This window comes from Bos javanicus, chromosome 3 (genome assembly GCF_032452875.1).
Source record: "Bos javanicus breed banteng chromosome 3, ARS-OSU_banteng_1.0, whole genome shotgun sequence".
Lineage (NCBI taxonomy): Eukaryota > Metazoa > Chordata > Mammalia > Artiodactyla > Bovidae > Bos > Bos javanicus.
In genome coordinates this window covers 80,385,990-80,408,975 of record NC_083870.1, presented here as the reverse complement: position 1 = coordinate 80,408,975, position 22,986 = coordinate 80,385,990, and the positions used below count along the sequence as shown (strand labels likewise).

Here is a 22,986-nt window from a genome sequence, read left to right as displayed (position 1 = left end):
TTAAAAATATTGGGAACTGTGTTCTCATGGGGCTGCAGGGAACCAACAGACTGAACTGAAAACTTCTGTCAAGAGAGCAGCTATAATGGTCTGTGGAAAGTATATGTTTATTAGTAATGAATAAAGCTCCTACTGTGAGTCAGGGACTATTAGGTGCTGTTGATAAAATGACAAGACACCTTCTCTATTAAGGGACTTATATCACAGTAGGGGAGTCAGGTGTGTAAAAAATTACGACCGTGTAATGAAATCAGTACCCATGTGGGTACACTCAGGACCCAAAGGAGAAAATTATCTCTTCTCATGGTAGAAAGTGGGATTGGCAACTTTATGGTAAAAGAGATGACTGGAGTGAGGTCCTGTAGGTTGATGAATGGGGTTGGAAGGAGGATTTTTTCATCAAAGGGGTAATGTGAACTGGGTAAGAGAGGAACGACTTAGCCTAGTGTTTTCCTGTGCCTGCAGACAGAGGCAGAGGAAATCCTGGGGTGATGGACTTTGATTCTATACAGAGATGGTGGAACTGGAAATTGTCGGTGATATGGACCACTGAAAACTTGTGCGTGTGTTCTCAGTCTCTTCAGTCGTGTCTGACTCTTTGTGACCCTATGGACTGTAGCCCACCAGGCTTCTCTGTTCATGGGATTCTCCAGGCATGAATACGGGAGTGGGTTGCCATGCCCTCCTCCAGGGGATCTTCCCAATCCAGGCATTGAACTCACTTGTCTTGCATCTCCTGCCTTGGCAGATGGGTTCTTTACCATTAGTGCCACCTGGGAACCTCACTGAAGACTTAAAAAGGGGAATAGCTTGATCAAATCTGTTGGTGTTTCAGAAAGACTATTCTGTTAGCAGCAGAGCAATTAGATGCTGGGGTAGGGGAGGAGGTGGTGACCTGAAGCTGGGGAAGAGATTGTTAGCACAATTGGACCAAGAGGTATTGAAGGCCTGAATTTAAGCATCAACAGTGACATGGCCAGGAGGCATCATTCCTGAAAGATTGCCTTGATGAGGAAAAAAAAATTGACAGGAGTGTTGACTGATGTTAGGCACTATAGACCTGGGGTTCTCTATGATTGCCTTCCCAGCTTTTGGAGTTTCTTGGCTATCAGTACCTTACCTATGCTTCTCCAGTTATGTTAATTTCTCCAGACTCTAAATATTTAACTCACAAAAATTAGCCCCCAACTCCTTCTTTCTTATGTTGGTATTTTCCATGACTGATAACTTGAACTTTGCCACCACTTAACAGTAATTTACATTTCTCTAGTTTAAATTCTTTAATTGTAAGTTTTCTCACCTTATAAAATGAGCTCGTATAGTTTTAAGTAAACTTAACTGTTAAAAAAAGGATCAAGTGTCTTAAACTCCTTTGGGAAGGTGGTTAGTGTAATCACCACTAATCCCAGTAGTACCAGTGCTTTCAAATCCCAGCTCTGCCATTTACCGGCAGAGGGTAAATGTCAGTGACCTTGGGCACAGTACCTTATTAGCTCTCTGCATTTTACTCCTCATGGAAAACAGAGATTACAGAAAGGATGAAGTAAGTGAATATACGTAAAGGGCTTAGCAGAATTCATGCGGTTATAGAAAGTACTATATGAGATTTTGTGATTTGTTGTACATGAGGTGTAGGTCGGGAATTTTTTTGTTTTTTTGGTGATTATGTGAAGCATTAAGTTCAAAAATAGTTTAAAACATCTTCAGCTACACGAAGTTAAAAAGTCAGTTTCAGTTGTGAAATGTTTTATGTATCTTTTCACTGCTTTGCTTTTGCCATAACTTTTCCTCTCAGTGAATGAATAAGTGAAATTCTTTTATATCATAGGCCTGTTTTTAGTAAAGTACGTCAGTCTCCTCACTGATTTAGTTTATAGCTTTCTCCTTGAAAACCCATCTGGTCACGGTTTTGGTTGTGATTTTCCTTTAAAGCTCTGGAAGAAATCCTTTTGGCAAAGTGGGGACCGTCAGGAATGCTAAGTTCTATGTTCAGCTTGCAACCCGTTATGTTCCAGGGCATGTGCTCTGCGGAGGACGTGCTGGTTGAGTGTGCTAAAGGTGATTGAATGTGGAAAGGTCAGGAGAAGAATTTTGGATGACAGATGACTCATCATCTTGGTCCATATGGCTGTGGAGAGGCATCCTGCAAACAGTGGGTGGAAAACGAGCAGTGCGGATGCATGCCAAGGAAACACCAGGGTGGCTGTGAATGGGCTTGGTGAGTGCTCTGTGGCTTGGTCAGCCGTGTACTTGCTAAAAACAGTCCAGTACCATCTTGTCTTCACAGTGTGCTTTTTAGTTGGATAAGAAACACTCTTTTTTGTATTAATATGTGTATACAGGTGTGGCTTTCCCCCTCTTTTCTTTGTCTTTCTTTAGTTTCCTTAGACGTTCCATGAGTGAGAGCAGTTTTATAAAAATAATTTTCGTGTTTTCTAAGATATTCAGCCAGTGGAATGTCACGTATAAGTCTTCTAGTTTTGCTGTGAAACTCTGGTTTTGATTTTGCTTTTTTCTTTAAGATGTTTATGGCTTACTAGGTGATATTAAGGTGAAATAGTAACTAAGGCACAGTAACCAACCCTTACAAATAACCAGCTCAAATACAAATTCTTCATTTAAAAAGAAAAAAAGCTGGCTGTGAGATGAGGCCCGTTGGGAGGTGTGTTAGGTAATAGATTTCTTTCCCCCTATTTCTAAACATGGCTGCCAAAACCTGTGCATTTAAACAGTAAAATGCTCTCAGGCTCAGTCCTAATTTATCTCAAGTTGTAACAGAATTGTCTGCCAGATGACTTTAGGTGTAGGTATCGAAATGTTTTGTATTTGCTGTCAAAGTTTGGTTTCATGGAAAAAATCTTCAATTTTGGAATTGTAAGTGGAATATAATTTAAACCTTTTTATTGGAGATAAAGATACCTTTACAAGGAGAGTCATCGTTCGGTCATGTTCCATTTGTATATTCCATTTGATTTTGTTCTGAGCACTAATGGGTGCTCTCTGTGGGTAATTCTGGGATTTTTTTTTTTTTTTTTAGCAGAAGTCAGAGCCACCTGAATGTGTGCAGTGTTTGTATGTGTTTGCTCTGACCTTATCCCAACTTTGTATTTTTCTTTCTGATTCAGACCTTTGAAGGGTGTGACATCCCGCTGGGCAACATATGCCTACAGAGAAAAAGCCAACAATCACATATCTTCTGAATCACATCTTTCAAGAAAATGCCAAGGGCAATTTTTTTTTTCTGTTGCCCTTGGGAATGTAGGGTATGTCAAAAATAAAACATGTAGTACATTTTTTGGAAGGTCACTGAAGACATTCTCTGTGAAGAAAAAAGAATCAGGCTTTCTCCTTGTATGTGTATGAGTGCATGTATTCAAGAGGGTAATACCCACTTACCTTCAGATGTTTAGTCCTTGGGCTTCCCTGATAACTCACTTGGTAAAGAATCCACCTGCAATGCAGGAGACCCCAGATCAATTCCTGGGTTGGGAAGATCCCCTGCAGAAGGGATAGGCTACCCACTCCAGTGTTCTTGGGCTTCCCTTGTGGCTCAGCTGATAAACAATTGCCTGTAGTGTGAGAGACCTGGCTTCAATCCCTGGGTTGGGAAGATCCTCTAGAGAAGGGAAAGGCTACCCACTCCAGTATTCTGGCCTGGAGAATTCCATGGACTGTATAGTCCATGGGGTCACAAAGAACCTCTGTATCTTCAATCACTATTAGGGCAGTATGTATGCTCTCCCAACCTTGAACAGAAGGTGTGAAGCAATTGGCGTGACTGCTGAAGAGTGGAGAGTCACAGACTTGAAGGAACTCTGCTGGGCACGGTGGTGGTTCTCAGGCCTGCCAAGCATGGATTGAATAGTCATAATCTCTGGCATCTCACCAGGCTCATCCTTCTTGACATACTCATGTGTATAGGAATGAATATGAAAATGAAAAAGATACATGTATATGTACAGAAATCAATATAGTTGTTAGACATTAGCATTTCAATACTAAACTGCAGAGAAACCTAAAGTGTTAAGTCTTTGTGAGGGTCTTTGGTTTAATTAACAGTGTAAGAACTTGTTTTTTTTTTTGTTGTTATTGTTAACTTTTTATTTTATATTGGAGTACAGTTGGTTAGCAATGTTGTGTTAACTTCGGGTATACAGCAAAGTGATTCAGTTATACATGTACGTGTATCTTTTTCAAATTTTCTCATTTAAGTTGTTACATAAAATACTGAGCAGAGTTCTCTATACAGTAGGACCTTGTTGGCTATCTATTTTAAATATAGCAATGTGTATGTGTCTGTAAACTCTCTAGCTATCTCTTCCCTGTTGGTAACCATAAATTCAAAGAATTTGATTTTTATTCCACGACCCTTCCTTGTTCAGTGTCTTTGGTGTCTGTATGAGCTCAGAGTATCTGAAAAACACTGTAAGACTCTGGATCTCTTATTCATTTCATTGGATTCTCTCCTGAGACTCTGTCTCTGTGTCTATTTCTGGTGTGTTTCTTCTAACTGATCTGACTGTTGCCTCAGGATGAGGAACAATCTTAACATAGTAGACAATCCTGACTTTGTTTATTCCATTTGTGTTTTCAGGGAATGATTAGATTTTAACATGGAAGCATTAAGGACCATACGGAAAACAAACATTTGAACACATCCTAGGAAAACTTGGTTCAGAGATCAAGAAGCAAATTGAGTATGCATTATTTGTGTATCTCATCAATCCATCTGAGGAGGGAATAGCATTACTTCCTGACCTTACAGTCCAGGAGGAGCAAATGCTACTTAAATAATCATAGTGTAGGATCTTGAGAACACCAGTGAACTAGGTAGGAGGGGAGAGCTAGCACAGAGGAGAAAGTGACTGGCTCTCTTGAGGCCGAGGGAGGCCTCCAGGAGGAGGGGACACAAAATTTTGAAACTGGGAGTAAAGCACAATCTAGACAGAGAAGATCATGCACGAGAGGTATAGAGGTATGAAACAACATATGTGTTCTGAAAGCTACAAGTAGTTGGATAATTTGAGAGCCAAAAATTATGAGCAGATGAGGCTGTAAAAGTGGGTGGGGGCAAAAGTTAAACACTTCTTGAAAGGCAAAACAAGGACTTGAATAATTGTCAAGTTAATATTAAAAATGAGTTGGAAGGAAGTTAAAAATAAAAATTTAAAACTGAGTTTGGAAGAGTGAATAATTTATTTTTAACTTTCCTTCCAACTAACATTTAAAAATTAGCTTAATTAAACAATTTTTAGAGGGAGGATGAGGGGGAGGTTCAAAAGGGAGGTTCAATATATATATACATAATATATATATTTATAGCTGATTCACATTGTTGTACAGCAGAAAACAACACAACATTGTAAAGCAGTTGTTGGTGGTTTGACTCCTATAGACCTCTGCAGGCCAGGACTCCCTGTCCCTTACCATCTCCTGGAGTTTGCTGGAGTGGGGTGCCATTGCCTTCTCTGTATAGTTCGCTAGTTTAAGTAATAATAAAACAATTATTGTACACTTACTTTGAACGTGGAAGAAGCATGGATTTGAGAGTCAGGTCTGAATAAGTAGTTTGTAGTCTCCCCTTTCCTGGATTCTTTTTTCTCATCTGTACAATAGGAGTATGTATGGCATAGGTTTGCAAGGATTGACTAACAAATGTAAAACTTGTAGTAGAGTTCTGGAACATAGTAGGTGGTCAGGTGGTAGATATGTTCTTATTTTCAGTGTAAAGATAATTTAATTGATTATTATTAATGGAAACATATGTAGACAAACACTGATATAGATGTTAGAACTTAAAGTGTTGAGAAAATTAACAAAAATATTGTCATTCCATTAAGGATCAGCATATTTACCCCTCATTAGACACCTGGGGAAAGCCTAAGTAAATGAAATCACTCATCTTCCGTTAAACCTTGTCTAGTAATCTTAAACAAAACAGTATAAAAAGCTGTTGCTTTTCCTATTACTAACAAGAAAACTCAGATTTTGGAAAGATGAACAAACTGATTAGGATTAAAAATAGAAGGTGGTGTTGAAAAAAGCAGACAGTTCATTTTATTATTTTTTTTCAGGGCTGCACTGTGTACCTTGCAGGATCTTAGTTCCCCAAACAGGCCCTCGGCAGTAAAAGCACCAAGTCCCAACTACCGGACCAACAGGGAATTCCCACAGATGATTTAATTTTACTTTTTTCACATTGTTCTTGTAGAAATTATTCATGACCACTATAAAACATTCAGGCCATATGAAAAAACGCAAAGTAAAAGCAACAAATTTTGCCTGAAATCCCAGTAGCCAGAAATAACAAGGGTTAGCAGTTGCAGACCACCATTCTAGACACCTCTCCATGCACATAATGCAGGTAAAACTCTGTAAGAATAACACCATACTTTACATACTTTAAAAAAAAAGGCATTCAGTTTTACTCAAATTGAACTATAGCAAAAGCTAAAGTGAACCCTAAGGAATTAATACTGAATTTCAGATAAAAACCTTCTTCATCACAAGGGATATTAATTCCCATGGAAGCCTGTTAAGATTACGAAAAGATGAGATTGACATATTTGTTTTTTTTTAATCTCACATTTCAAATTTAAACAATATACTTCCATTTTTTCCCATCTCCTCTCCCTTTCCTCCCAATTTTGTTAGCATTTAATGTGAAAATGTATTATAAACTTCTCTAACTTCCCATTTTTCAGTTTTACAGTTAAGAAATTTTAATGAATTCTGTGCACTCATTTTTCCCCCATACCACTCCTCTGTTTATTTTATTTTGATTAATCTTAGTTATATCACTGAATATACTAGAAACTGTTGAATTATACACTTTAAACAAGTGACTTGTATATGAACGAAACTGAACTACTTTTTAAAAATTTTTATTGGAATATATAGTTGATTTAAGATGTTTCTGCTATGCAGCAAAGTGAAACAGTTATACATATGTCCACTGTTTTGAAAATTCTTTTCCCACGTAGGTCATTACAGAGTATTGAGTAGAGTTCCCTGTGCTATACAGTAGGTTGTTATTAGTAATCCATTTTATATATAGTAGTGTGTATATGTGGAGAAGGCGATGGCACCCCACTCCAGTACTCTTGCCTGGAAAATCCCATGGATGGAGGATCCTGGTAGGCTGCAGTCCTTGGGGTCGCTAAGAATCAGACATGACTGAGTGACTTCACTTTCACTTTTTACTTTCCTGCACTGGAGAAGGAAATGGCAACCCACTTCAGTGTTCTTCCCTGGAGAATCCCAGGGATGGGGGAGCCTGGTGGGCTGCCGTCTATGGGGAGACACAGAGTCGGACATGACTGAAGTGACTTAGCAGCAGCAGCAGCAGCAGCAGTGTGTATATGTCAATCCCAATCTCCCAACTTACTCCTCCCCCGCTACGCTTCCCCCTGGTAACCATAACTTTGTTCTCTACATCTGTGACTCTATTTCTGTTTTGTAAATAAGTTTATTTGCATTATTTTTAACACAGCTTTCCCATTCATCACGTGGTTTACTGGATTTTATTGAATGCCTCTCTTCTCTCCCTCTCTTCCCTTCTCCACTGCCCTCCTGGCAGAACAGCTCCCGAGGTGCTATATTCATGTTTGAAAATATCTCCTTGTTGTTTAATGTTTTAGCTGACTGTGATATTCTGAAGTGGTCCTTGTGTCCTTTGCAGTCGAGTTTCATTGTCTTCTGGCCTGGTTTATTGCTCTGTAGAAGCCCAAGGCCAGTTTGACTGTTTTACCTTTTGTGAATACGGTTTCTTTTCTGGTATAGACTTTCTGAAGAATTATTTCTTCCTCAGTTCAGTTCAGTCGCTCAGTCGTGTCTGACTCCTTGCAACCCCATGAATCACAGCACGCCAGGCCTCCCTGTCCATCACCAACTCCCGGAGTTCACTCAAACTCATGTCCATCGAGTCGGTGACGTCATCCAGCCATCTCATCCTCTGTTGTCCCGTTCTCCTCCAGCCCCCAATCCCTCCCAGCATCAGGGTCTTTTCCAATGAGTCAACTCTTCTCATGAGGTGGCCAAAGTACTGGAATTTCAGCTTCAGCATCAGTCCTTCCAATGAACACCCAGGACTAATCTCCTTTAGGATGGACTGGTTGGATCTTCTTGCAGTCCAAGGGACTCTCAAGAGTCTTCTCCAACACCACAGTTCAAAAGCATCAATTCTTCAGCGCTCAGCTTTCTTTACAGTCCAACTCTCACATCCATACATGACCATAGGAAAAACCATAGCCTTGACTAGACGGACCTTTGTTGGCAAAGTAATGTCTCTGCTTTTCAATATGCTATCTAGGTTGGTCATAACTTTCCTTCCAAGGAGTAAGCGTCTTTTAATTTCATGGCTGCAATCACCATCTGCGGTGATTTTAGAGCCCCAAAAAATAAAGTCTGACACTGTTTCCACTGCTTCCCCATCTATTTCCCATGAAGTGATGGGACCAGATGCCATGATCTTTGTTTTCTGAATGTTGAAATTTAAGCCAACTTTTTCACTCTCCTCTTTCACTTTTATCAAGAGGCTTTTTAGTTCGTCTGCACTTTCTGCCATAAGGGTGGTGTCATCTGCATATCTGAGGTTATTGATATTTCTCCTGGCAATCTTGATTCCAGCTTGTGCTTCTTCCAGCCCAGCGTTTCTCATGATGTACTCTGCATAGAAGTTAAATAAGCAGGGTGACAATATACAGCCTTGATGGACTCCTTTTCCTATTTGGAACCAGTCTGTTGTTCCATGTCCTGTTCTAATTGTTGCTTCCTGACATGCATATAGGTTTCTCAAGAGGCAGGTCAGGTGGTCTGGTATTCCCATCTCTTTCTGAATTTTCCACAGTTTTTTGTGATCCACACAGTCAAAGGCTTTGGCATAGTCAATAAAGCAGAAATAGATGTTTTTCTGGAACTCTTGCTTTTTCCATGACCCAGCGGATGTTGGCAATTTGATCTCTGGTTCCTCTGCCTTTTCTAAAACCAGCTTGAACATCAGGAAGTTCACGGTTCACATATTGCTGAAGCCTGGCTTGGAGAATTTTGAGCATTACTTTACTAGCATGTGAGATGAGTGCAATTGTGCGGTAGTTTGAGCATTCTTTGGCATTGCCTTTCTTTGGGATTGGAACGAAAACTGACCTTTTCCAGTCCTGTGGCCACTGATGAGTTTTCCAAATTTGCTGGCATATTGAGTGCAGCACTTTCACAGCATCATCTTTCAGGATTTGGAATAGCTCAAGTGGAATTCCATCACCTCCACTAGCTTTGTTCATAGTGATGCTTTCTAAGGCCCACTTGACTTCACATTCCAGGATGTCTGGCTCTAGGTGAGTAATCACACCATTGTGATTATCTTGGTTGTGAAGCTCTTTTTTGTACAGTTCTTCTGTGTATTCTTGCCACCTCTTCTTAATATCTTCTGCTTCTGTTAGATCCATACCATTTCTGTCCTTTATCGAGCCCATCTTTGCATGAAATGTTCCCTTGGTATCTCTGATTTTCTTGAAGAGATCTCTAGTCTTTCCCATTCTGTTGTTTTCCTCTATTTCTTTGCATTGATCACTGAGGAAGGCTTTCTTATCTCTACTTACTATTCTTTGGAACTCTGCATTCAGATGCTTATATCTTTCTTTTTCTCCTTTGCTTTTCACTTCTCTTCTTTTCATAACTATTTGTAAGCCCTCCTCAGACAGCCATTTTGCTTTTTTGCATTTCTTTTTCATGGGGATGGTCTTGATCCCTGTCTCCTATACAGTGTCACGAACCTCCATCCATAGTTCGTCAGGCACTCTGTTTATCAGATCTAGTCCCTTAAATCTATTTCTCACTTCCACTGTATAATCATAAGGGATTTGATTTAGGTCATACATGAATGGTCTAGTGGTTTTCCCCATTTCTCCAATTTAAGTCTGAATTTGGCAATAAGGAGTTCATGATCTGAGCCACAGTCAGCTCCTGGTCTTGTTTTTGCAGACTGTATAGAGCTTCTCCATCTTTGGCTGCAAAGATTATAATCAATCTGATTTCGGTGTTGACCATCTGGTGATGTCCATGTGTAGAGCCTTCTCTTGTGTTGTTGGAAGAGGGTGTTTGCTATGACCAGTGCGTTCTCTTGGCAAAACTCTATTAGCCTTTGCCCTGCTTCATTCCGTATCCCAAGGCCAAATTTGCCTGTTACTCCAGGTGTTTCTTGACTTCCTACTTTTGCATTCCTGTTCCCTATAATGAAAAGGACATCTTTTTTGGGTGTTAGTTCTAAAAGGTCTTGTAGGTCTTCATAGAACTGTTCAACTTCAGCTTCTTCAGCGTTGCTGGTTGGGGCATAGGCTTGGATTACCGTGATATTGAATGGTTTGCCTTGGAAACGAACAGAGATCATTCTGTTGTTTTTGAGATTGTATCCAAGTACTGCATTTTGGACTCTTGTTGACCATGATGGCTACTCTGTTTCTTCTAAGGGATTCCTGTCCACAGTAGTAGATATAATAGTCATCTGAGTTAAATTCACCCATTCCAGTCCATTTTAGTTCTCTGATTCCTAAAATGTCGATGTTCACTCTTGCCATCTCCTGTTTGACCACTTCCAATTTGCCTTGATTCATGGACCTGACATTCGAGGTTCCTATGCAATATTGCTCTTTACAGCATCAGAGAATTCTTCGTGTACCATCCCATCCTGTCTATCCACGTCTCTCTTCCTTCTTACCTTATAATCATGTGGTGTTAGATATATATCTGTATTTCAGTGCTTCATACTTCCTTAGCCTCCGCCCCGGGTGTACGGCTCAGAAAGCAGAGATTATATTTGTGTTGTTCGTGGTTGTATTGCCAGTGCCGCCCACTGTGTTTGCCCATAGAAAAGCTTAGTAAGTATCTGTCTGATTATAGAAAGTCTGGCCTGCACCCTACAGATAAGCCTGTGTAGGGGATACTTGGGGCAAAAATGTGGGCTGTGGTGAAATAATTTACAAATTCCTTTTGTTTCAACTGAGACACAATGGGACCAATTTTTCCCTAATTTGGTTCTAGAGAATGAGGAAGCAGAATTCTTAAACAGAAGAGCCTTTGAGCAAAAGTTTTGCAGATGCAGCACCTTCCTCAGTGCGATGTACATCTTCCCTTACTGGGAAGAGGGCTTAGTGCTTTTAGAATAGCTTGTTTAAGCACAGGGATTTCAAGTTAGTCATTGTCAGCTACGTCCTTAAACAGGACAGATCCTTCCACTGATGTCAGAAGATGTCCATGCCATCTGGGAATTTCCCCACGAATGCCTGCCTACTAGGAATTCTTTAATTTCAATAAGCCATTTCCAAGATCCAAACTTGTGATTCAAAAACAAATTTTCTGTATCCTGTATTTATCAGTAGATCACTCAGTAATGATTATAGCCTATCTAGGTTTTTAAATCATTTACTACTAACCTATAAGCTCTTTGAGAGCAGTACCCACTTCTTACAAATCTCTAAAACCCGAGGGTATATAACAGGAGTCCAAGTGTCCCTGGAAGATCTCAGTGAGCAGGAAGCATGCCCTCGAGCACTCCTGGCGCAGAGGAAACTGTGAGCTCATAGAGTGATAAGAGGTAGCATAAGCCCCCTTTGCCAACATCTGGAGCACAGCTGCTTCTTAATCTTTTCACCATCTGTTAATACAAATTGGCTGAAATAGAATATGGAGGTCTCAGATATGCATACAAATTAATATTGTGTAAACAGATAAGATACAAGAGAGAAAAGTCCTTCACAAAACAGATTTTGATGGTGCTTAGTTTTAAGTTAATACTAAAGGGGTGGTGTGAATGCCCCACTGGATTAGGGGAAACCACGGAAGAATAACTGACTGCTTTCAGCTTTAATCCTTCTGTGATTAATTGTAATGAAGAGTCTGTAACCTGGTTCTTATTTTCCCAACAACTGGGAAGAGATGGGTGGTCAGAAGCCTCCATGCTGGCCCCAGATCTTACTGGAGGTAGGAAGGGGCCCTGAGGTTGCTTGACCTTTTTGCAAGCTGCTGATCCCAGGCGGATGTTGGAAGTTGCCCTTCAGAAGTGCCCTTTTATTTCCATTAAGTGGCGGGCTTTCTTTTCTGCCTGGGAATGTGGTGGTGGACTCTGGCTCTGTGCCTTTCCTCTGGAGTGAATGCACTCCAAATTAGAAAAACAGAAATGTCCTAGTTCCTCTAGTCCTCTGCTGCCTCGGCTTGTTGCTGTGACCCCTCCTGCTCCAGCTGCCCTCCCCCAGGCTCTTGGCGTGGCTGAGAGGGGCTGGGGTCAAGGCGCAGTGGCCAGCACTGCTGGGAACATATTACCAGTCCGGAATTTAGTGACATCTCCCTGCACCTAGTACATCTTTTGGGGAGGTCTAAAAAACAATCTGTGAGGCACTGTAAGCAGTGATGTCACACGATTGCTTCTGGGAGACATTTAACTGCATAACATTTCTGCTTTCAGCATGGACGGGCTGTTTGAACAGGACAGTGCAGCTTTTCCAGGCCGGGTTTTGAGATGAGATAATCCCATTGGGTTTTGAGATGAGGAAATCCCATTGGGTTTCCTGGATGGTGCAGTGGTGAAGAATCCACCTGCCAGTGCAGCAGACGCAAGAGACAGGGGTTCAATCCCTGGGTTGGAAAGACCTCCTAGAAAAGGAAATGGCAATCTACTCTAGCATTCTTGCTGGAGAATCCCACGGACAGAGGAGCCTGGTGGGCTGCAGTCCATGGGTTCACAAAGAGTTGAACGTGACTGAGTGACTGAGGACGCACTCACGCAAGGATCCCATGAGGCCGGTTTTTCATTCTCTTGATCAGAAACCAGGCAGCAGAACAGTCTCATGTGTAGTTAGAGGGAGGAAAGCAAGCTTTCTGTGCTTGATTATGATGCTTATTTTATTTGATCTGTTGGACTTTCTGGTTTCCTCAACAATGGAATACATTCACTTGGAATAGCCTGATAAGGAGCTGGAATGCTGATAGTCATTTAAAAGCATGTCTTTGAGGATTACTTTTAGTAAAAAATAAAACCGTACCACAGCTGCTGTTCTTTCTAAGTGGAAAAATTATTAATGCTGCCACCTGTTGACAGAACTTGAGTGTGCATCAGTCCACTTGGTCAGTAATCCCTGCCTGCCTGGAATACCATATCCACGTGGGACTGTATCCTGGGCCTTTCAGGAATACACACAGCCCCAGCCCTCAGGGATCTTGTAATTTTAATAGGCACCATGAGCCAGCATATTTAAAGAATAATGAATATCCATAGCTAGAGTGGCAAGTTCTCCTTGGGCCTGCCTAGTCTAAATCACTTAATTTTGTGTTTAAAGACTTTATGTATGCATTGAAATACTTTCACATTCAGAATAACCATTCCTATTTAGATTCAGCTTTTCTCTTACAAGACTTCCAAGGGATCATGGTTTAACATTCTCTACATTTGTTAATTATTTGTTTCCTTTCAAATCCTAATATCTTAGCAATTCAAAATACTGAGTTGAATCTCATATGAAGAGTAGCTTTCTAGAAGAGAGTTTGGATGAGTGGATATCAAATGATAACTAAATGTATTCTAAAGTAAGTGCCCACATTTACCCCACCTCCCAAGTCAACATGACCATCTCATGTTCTGATACAGGGACATCTTGCTTGACAGGTTTCAGATAGTCTTCATTCTACCCCTCTGACTTCATGTTCTTTTTTAAAAATGTGTATGGATGCATAATGATGTTCTTTTAAAAATGGCTTGAAACGTTCTGGTCATGTTGCACCTCTTCTGACATTCTCTTCTGAGAATTACAAATGAATTACTTTAAGGATTTGCTCAGCCCACCTTGGAGACACTGATGTAAATCAATTCAAGGGATTCTGGAGCTACCATGCTGCCTTTTAGAATACTATTTCCTGTTTTATGGCCTGAAGCCTTTTATTTATTTATCCACTCCATTGATTTATGTGTTTGGCTGCATTGGGCCTTCTAAGTTGCAGCCTGTGGGATCTTTTGTTGCGACGAGCAGGCTTCTCTTTATTTGTCATGTGGGGGCTTCAGAGTGCGCCGGCTCAGTAGTTGCCCTGTGGCTTGTGGGATCTAGTTCCCCCATCCAGGATCAGACCTGCATAGCCCAGAAAAACAGGCTGAGAAGGCTCAAGTTTGAAAGTGACCTAAAGGGTGATATTGGAGAGAATTGTAACCAGGCATGTTGACTGTTTTCATTGTTGCCATTGGACTAAATCTCAGGAGCTTGAATGATGGAGCCATCATTACACAAAATGCTCAGGACCATGTAATATTAAGGCTTCGTTTCAATGCTCCCAAAAGTATTAAGTGCATATATTAAAATTTTTCACTTATCACAGGGAAATTTAAAATTGATTCATAAAAAAATCATCTTTTTCAATAGATCAAAGGATATGGAAATTTGTAAAGTATAACATTTTACTTCTTAAATGCCATTTTTCCTATAATGAAATTTTGTGTGCTTCCTGTGGGGCTTTTTGATCAACTAATACTCAAGTCATTTTGGGGGTCTGTATATACTAGCTACAGATTTTCTATGCAGTAAGCATGGTTTATATATAAATTGTAAATTTATAAAACAACAAAAACAACCATGCATTCACTGCACTGGGAGGCAGATCCTTAACCACTGGACCACCAGGGAAGTCCCTGTCCTGAAGCCTTAAAGTTAGGATCTGTAGATTGAAGGATATTCGTATTTTAATCATCTCGTAGACAGATGAACACTGCTCCCCTACTCCATGGAGCCTTTGTTCTTGTGGCTAACTAGAGTGACAGACAGGACTTGAGACCTGGGCTGTCAGCTGTGGCCGAGTTGAGCTCCCTGGTGCCTGGGTGGGGACCAGAATGCGGAGTCTGTGTGCTGAGCTGTAACTACGGCCAAGTGCAAAGAGCAACCAGCAACCCCCCAAAGTGTTAGAAAATCTCAGAAGAGGAATTAAATATGGGTCTGAATGTGAGAGCCCAGTAGGTTGGCACTATCCAACATGTTTTTGAAATCTGTTCCTGGTGAATCCAGCTTATTTTGTACACGATTCCATTTCCCACCAATTCCTCTAGAGGCCCTCAAAAAACTCAGAAACAGTTCTAGGGGAGCTGAGCAGACTGCCTTCTACCCTCATTAGACAAGGAAAGTTTAACCAAGATGTGAGTTTTTATTTGTTGGGGGAACTGCTCTTCTTAGAGCTGCCTCTTCTTTCCTAGGGCTTTTTTCAGCTCTACCCAAAGGATAAAGAACAATATTTTCTTGTCAGGGTAGTAGCTAAGTGTTGCTGGAAAATGAGGCCCCAGGGACTGTGACTGAGAATTCAGGTCTGTAAGTGATCTCTAAAATTCTGTACACACTCCTCAATTAAAGTGTTGCTTACATCTTCAATATAAGGGCGTGTGTGCACATGCTCAGTTATTTCTGACTCTTTGCAACCCCATGGATTAGTAGCCTGCCCAGGCTCCTCTGTCTATGGGATTTTCCAAGCAAGAATACTGGAGTGGGTTGCCATTCCTACTCCAGGGGATCTTCCCAACCCAGGGACTGAACCTGTGTCTCTTGTGTCTCCTGCATTGGCAGACAAATTCTGTACTGTCTGAGCCACCAGGGAAGTCCACACTCACATGCTATGAAACCCCAATTCAGAAAGTCGGTTTGTTTTTGAAAATCAAAAGAGAAGTTGCTTAATGCATTGATTTTAAAGTCATCAAGCCATTCCATAACAGAAAGAGGGCTACATATTTAGTTTACAGAGCTCAAGAGAGTCATATAATTTCATGAAATTATTTACAAATAAGGAAGACTAATTAAAGAAGTATGCCACTGTGTGCCAGGCAGTGCTACCTTCCAGGGCTAAGGCCAAGGTGTCCACCCCGTACTTGGTCTTAGGCAGATATGATTTGATCTTTTACTTCCTCAAATACCAGGTAGTAATAATCTGATCTAACAGAAATTATGAGAGTTGAAAAAAATCTAGTTAGCAGTTTATTTAAAGGCAATGTATATTTTTTCTATTTTGAAAACACTTTATCTCAGTTCCTATTGCAGAAGCACCATGAACATACTTCCAATCATCATTTCCCAGCAGGTGGGTGCCTTTATGTGAAGGGGATGCTTAGCCAGAGAGTCAGTGTGGGAGGATGGAGAGGATATAGCTGGGTGGCTATTGGCACAGGAGCCTAGACTGCAAGGTTAGAAGTACCTATTTCTCTGCTGAAGCCAGCCTGAATACTGGATGACAAGAGGCCAGCAAATGAGGATGGGAAAACAGTCTCTTTTGATGCTATCTCTAGTACTGGAAAGGCTCTTGTGCCTGGTGGGAGCATGTGTTTACCTTGGGTTAGGCTCATGATAGCTGATGAACTGAGACGTGCTCTGCAAGATAGGTCTGTCCTCGCCTCTGCTTGAACTTGCACTTTCCTTGTCATAAGAACAAAGTTGAAATGTGCCCTGGGTTTGGTTCTCTCTGTTCCTGTGTCCCTTTGCAAAGAGATACCACTTAATCTCTTACAAGATTCTGTAATAAGCAACATCAAATTTAAGAAAAGAAAGTTGGGCCATTGGGTAATTTCCTTTACTGGAGAAATTAGAAAAGAAGCCCCAGGGAAAGCCTAGAATAAACTATCTGTTGTGAAACTCCAGTTTTGTTTTCCCAGTCCACTGCAGAACAGTTCTCTTGCCAAATACAATAGAAACAAATTACTAGAAAAATTGAAAGGAAAAAACCACCAAATTCAAGCCCAAATTTTAGATTCAACAGCTTTAAAATTACTCTGTGGAAATCCTATAAAATTCCTAAATGTTTTTTCTCATTTCTGTACTTACTGTGATGAAGGCTTACACTGGACTGCAGACCAGTTATTGAGTTTAGTAAGATATAGGTAATGGATAATTTCTCATGGAACTTGCAAAATACTGTAAGCAAGTTCATCAGGGCATAAACTTTGCAAATAATTCAAGGCCCTGTACTAAGTTGCTCATCAGTGTTAATATTTTAGGAGCAAAAGCGTAAAGAATGATCAAGACAGAAAAGTCCCATTTCTCAGAGAGTGAGTGAGAAAGGGATAGAAAATAAACATGAATACTCGGAAATTATTCATAGTAATAAGTAATAGAAAAATTGAATAGAATAGAATAAGATAACGAGAGGGAAGTGGGACTATTTTAAATATACTAGTGTAAGAAGTCTCCCCGAGGAAGTTTTATTTATGCAAATATCTCAAATGATAAACAGTCATGTTCAGGGAATTGTAGGAAGAACATTCTAGGCCAAGGACAGCCAGTGCAAAGGCCCTGAGGCAGAGGTATCTTTGATACAAAGGTAGTGAGGCCTGAGGAGAGCAATACTGAATGCAAGTTGATGTGGCCAAAGTCAACTGTAGGGAAGTGTAGATAAGGAAAATGGTGTCATGGGCAGCCCAGAGATGAAGCTGTGCAAAGAGGTGAGTTGGATTATAGCTACGGAACATGCAGGAACAAGGAATCAGGAATCTCATCCGTGACTTAGCTCAGACTCCTGGTAATAGAATATGCAAAAGATGATGGATGAGGAGCCTGGGAGGAATGGGCTTTGGAGAAAAGGGCCTGGCCTTATAGACGGGCAATAAGGAAGGCTTTGAAGGGAGCATTGGAGAGAGTTTTCTGCAGAGGTTGTTACCTGGAGCAGGGGCATAGAGACAACTTTGGGTGGGTTTTGTCATATTCAACTGAACAAACACTCTGATATCACCTTGGCATTCATACAACTTGGGGATTGTAACACAGGATGTGGCATGCTCATGTTTGAATAACTGACTTCCTATAATAGGAAAAGGAGTTCTTTGATGGTTAAGTGTTTTAGGGCCAGGAAGACCCATCTTTTCAAAATTCTCCTGTTACTTCTAATGATAAAAGGGTAGAGATGGGATGGTGTCCTTTTTGAAGGGATTTAAAAGTTTCTCTTCTGAATATTGCATCTTCTATTATACTTTCTTTCCTGTTCTTCATCCATCTGGCTCTTTTACCTAACTAAGACTTAAAGGACATTTTTTTTTTTAAGTGATATTGGATACAGTCAGGTTTTTAACAACAGATCAAACTGACAAACTGTTTAGAAACAAGATACTACTGTGTAGTTCTATCCCAGCCAAACCTGGAGTGAAATTTAAAGCAGGTCCATGCCTAGAGGGGGAATTGTTCAGTGGCTAAGTCATGTCCAGCCTTTTGCAACCCCATGGACTGCAGCATACCGGGCTTCTCTATCCTTCACTATCTCCTGGAGTTTGCTTAAATTCGTGTCCATTAAATCAATGATGTTATCAAACCATCTCATACTCTGCCATCCCGTTCTCCTTTTGCCTTCAGTCTGAACCAGCATCAGGGTCTTTTCCAATAAGTCAGCTCTTCATTTCAGGTGGCCAAAGTGTTAAAGATTCAGCATCAGTCCTTCCAATGAATATTCAGGGTTGATTTCCTTTAGGATTGACTGGTTTGTTCTCCTTGCAGTCCAAGGGACTCTGAAGAGTCTTCTCTAGCATCACAATTCAAGAGCATCTATTCTTTGGCACTCAGCGTTCTTTGAGAGCGGTCCAACTCTCATATCTGTACATTACTACTGGAAAAACCATAGCTTTGACTAGATGGAGCTTTGTTGGCAAAGTGATGTCTCTGTTTTTTTAATACACTGTCTAGGTTTGTCATAGCTTTTATTTCAAGGAAAAAGTGTCTTTTAATTTCATGGCTGCACTCACCATTTGCAGTGATTTTGGAGCCCAAGAAAATAAAATCTGTCATTGAGGGTGAAAGAGGAGAGTAAAAAAGCTGACTTAAAACTCAACATTAAAAACACTAAGATCATGGCATCTGGTCCCATCACTTCATGACAAATAGAAGGGGAAAAGTGGATGGGGAAAACATTATATTTTGGGATCAGCTAACTGCAAAAAAGAAAGTAATACCTGTGAGTCCAAATTTCGGTTGCAGTTTATTTCCCCACGTTTAGCAAAGTAGGGTGAATTTATAAGTTTTGCAGTATCCATATGGTTTCAAAAGCATCAGTTCTTTCTGAGACTGGAATTCTGCCCATCTTACTGTTAAGGTGCAGGCTCAAATGAAGGTCTGAGTGAAAGGTTGTACTTTAATTGATTTGGATTTTAAAAATGTGTATGTGTGTGTGTGTGTATGTGTATTTAGTGGTAACCTAAGAATAATATACTCTTAAGCTATTATAAGGGCTTCCCAGGTGGTGCTAGTGGTAAAGGGCCTGACAGCCAATGCAGAGGATGTAAGGGACATGGGTTCAATCCCTGGGTCAGGAAGATCCCCTGGAGGAGGGCATGGCAACCCACTCCAGTATTCTTGCCTAGAGAATCCCGTGGACAGAGGGGCCTGGCGGACTGTGGTCCATAGGTTGCCAAGAGTTGGACACAACTGAAGTTAGTACACACACACACACAAGCTATTACAACTAGAAGGACACAAATATAAATTTGTCCTTTGGTTCTTTAACAGAACAGGAAATGGAGGTGTTACAACTTGCCCAAGGTCACACAGGTAGTTAAGAGCAGAGCTTACACCAGAGCTGGGACTAGTCTAGGTTTTAGTACTTTTTGCTTTTATCATGTGACTCCTTAATGTTTTATATTCCAAATGCTGAAGCTAGGTTATAAAGTAGCATATTTTCTGCTCATATTCAATTTATTGAAGTCGATATAAATTCCTGACTTTAAAGTTCCTTTCTGGGTAGTATTTGTGCAGATTTGATTATTCTGTCTCTGAAAATAATTCCAACAGCTAATTAGAATTGGGAAGTGTCTTGCATATGATATATTTTGTTTTGGCATTTAGGTTTTCCTCGAACATTAGTTCAGGCTGAAGCCTTGGACAGACTATGTGACCTGGATCTAGTGATCACTTTGAACATTCCATTCGAAACGCTCAAAGATCGCCTCAGCCGACGTTGGATTCACCCTCCCAGTGGAAGGGTATATAACCTGGACTTCAACCCACCTCATGTACATGTAAGAGTATACAAAGTACTTTCACACGTTGACAAGGAGGTAAAACATTTCAGTTGAAAAGTGGGGGGACAATATGAATAGGCTATTCCAAAAAGAGCAAATATACATAGCCAACAAATATTTTAAAATTATCATTCACTTGTAATGAAGGAATGTAAATTAACACTTTTATTGCTGGTTAGGATCTGGGAACACGGTACTGTTATCTGTATTAGGTATATGAAATGTTAATCATCTTTTAGAGAAGCAACTTAACAACGTACATTAAAAATTTTAAATACATATTTCATTCACCCCACTTCTGGGAGTGCAGTCTATGAAAATGTAAGCACTAGCAGGTAAGGTCATGTACACAGGGAGACTTATTTTGGTGCTGTTTGTAATGGGAAAAATAAAACTTGAAAACATTACAAACGTTCATCTCTAGGGGTGGCTTAATAAATTTGGCAATAATCACATTTTGGAATATGATGTAGTCAGTAGAAAGAAAGTTGAGTTAGTACTATATTCATTGGGAAGATTTCCCAGAGAAGGAAATGGCAACCCACTCCAGTATTCTTGCCTGGAGAGTTCCATGGACAGAGGAGCCTGGTGGGCTACAGTCCATAGGGTTGCAAAGTGCTGGATGCAACTGAGGGACTAGTGCTTTACTTACTATATTCTTTGGCCTCGAGTAATATTTTCCCCTGAGTGTTGTTAATGACAAATGCGAACAGCAGAATGATTCCGTTTTTGTAAAACCATGACCACCCTTATTTATGCATATCTGTTTACATGGTGATAAGTGCTCTCTAGCTTCATAAAAGTAGGGATAAAGATACAAAGGATCTATCCTGGGCTGCCAGTGTTTGGGGCTGGGGCAGAGTAAGGCACAGGGTTAGAGTGAGTGGGGTCATATGAGAAGTGAGCATGAGGATGTACAGGGATGAGAGAGAGCCAAAGGCAAAGAAGATTGCCCTTTAAAAGAACTTCACAATATAATAACTATGTGTCTGCATAAAGTTAAGTACATGTAAAGGTATATGGTTAAAGAAACTTTTGGTAAACTCATTTAAAGAGTTACTGTTCCTCCTGGTAAAGTCATGAATTAGTTCAGTCTGATCATTCTTATTTGCTAATATATAGTATTACTTGTCCCTATCTAAATGTGAAAGGTGTGGCTATTGTGTCTTACTGGTTTAATGTTTATGGACTAGGATAGACTTGAATATAGTCAATAACAACTATAGAAAACTACTTCACGGGGTTATGGATGGATACCATCTAGTTCCTTAAGTCATCATTAGGTTCTTATAAGCCCTTTTCATTTAGGTTAAGCAGTAGTCTCCTTTTGAAGTCTTCTTTTAAAAATGTACGTTATTCTGGAATTCCTGTGTAGAGCCCTTCCATTATTCCATCCCCAAAAACAAGTATGGGGGGAAAATGGATAAGGAGGAAAAGAGGGTTCTGAGTTGGCATTGGAATCTAACACAAATACATCATATTTTGGCCCTCCTTAGACTTGCTGATGTGGGGATTCTTGTAGAATTTGAGTTGCTTTCCAAAGCCTGGGTACCCCTAAAAGAGCACTGCAGTTGCAATGCTATTTCCAAAGACAGCAATGGAAGTGCCAGTTTGGGCCAAGTCAACCAGCTGCTGTGACCAAGCTTCCCTGGGAGAGATGCTGTTGTCCTAGCATCCTTCTGCTCTTTCTGGAAGCAGTGTTGTATTTCTGGGTGCTCTGAAGTCCTGGAAATGATTCCTGAGCTTTGCAGCAATAAGTAAAATAAAGGAGAGGAATGAGTGATGGATCTCCTTCTCCCACCCCTCATCTCTCCTGTTCCATCAGGGTAACAGCCCTGTATTATACACATGATACTTATGTGGCTCACCAGTAAATTCTAAGTGTAAGTTACATACTTAAGGCTTTGTGCTGTATTGGAATTTTAGTGCATTTCAAACTTAGAGCCAATTCTGGATTATCCAGTTGAATGCCTGAGCCTTCTGCTCTATGCCTGAGTTCTGCTCTATTCTGCCTTTTGACAGATTGATTTCCTGTGACTATCTGCCTTGGTAGTCCAATAGCCGTGGACATGGGAGGTGAAATTCTGAGAGGTCCATTTTGCTTTTGTATGCAGATATAGCTCCCGGGGAAGTCAAAGTACACCAAAAAATCAGATTTTCTAAAATTACAGTTTTTCAGTTGCCAGAATGTTTGTTCGTGGTTATCATGGGTATATGATTCATGCCTATTTTGTTCTAACTTTAGATGTCATTATTTGATTTGCTAAAATAACCTGAGTAAGTTTAATCTTAGAAGAACTACGTGATAGAATTTGAAAGTAGCAAAAACAGGCCTGACATACCTTCTCTTTGATGAGTGTTTTTCCTAAGGAAGCCATTTGGTTCTTTGAGACATTCATTTTCCATTTTAAGAACTAAAGCTTTAGAAAGAAGCTAGTTTTAGGAATATTTAGAGGACCAGAGTGACATTGTCTAGTGGCTGTTTTGTTGTTGGGTGAAGTGGGATGGAATTTTGAACTATGAATTAAAGGTGTCATTTATCAAGCAGTGGAATATGTTTGGAAATATCAGAAGTCTTAAAGATTTAATGTTTCATCTCTTATGAAAAAAGCTTAACATACTTACTAGTGCTGTTTGCTTTTCAACCACCTTCATCGTTTTTATTGTCCCCTGGGGCTAACTCATCAGGTGGTGGGAATCAAAGGTGAATGTACAGTTTTGCCCAGGAAAATTTTTACGTATGGAATGGCTTAAGTGTTGGCCATACTAGCTGCTTTCTCTGGTATCTGTAGGGCATGGATGACGTCACTGGTGAGCCACTGGTCCAGCAGGAGGATGACAAACCTGAAGCAGTTGCTGCCAGACTAAGGCAGTACAAGGATGTGGCAAAACCCGTCATCGAGTTGTACAAGTGAGTGTGCTTCCCTGTTTCCATGCCACTTGGCCAGCTGAAACGGTGTGGCTCCTCACGGGAAGGACAGTGG

The 22,986-nt window shown here is 40.5% G+C and overlaps 1 protein-coding gene across 4 annotated transcripts in view; it reads left to right on the top strand.

Annotated features, from left to right (window-relative positions):
• The window catches only part of AK4 (adenylate kinase 4), a 160,383-nt gene that overhangs the window by 134,773 nt on the left and 2,624 nt on the right, over window positions 1-22,986 (top strand). For all 4 annotated transcript variants that reach the window (XM_061411717.1, XM_061411715.1, XM_061411714.1 and 1 more), the window contains 2 exons: window positions 19,827-19,999; window positions 22,795-22,913. In XM_061411717.1, coding sequence (XP_061267701.1) covers window positions 19,827-19,999; window positions 22,795-22,913 — 292 coding nt within the window. The remainder of the gene's footprint in view (window positions 1-19,826; window positions 20,000-22,794; window positions 22,914-22,986) is intronic.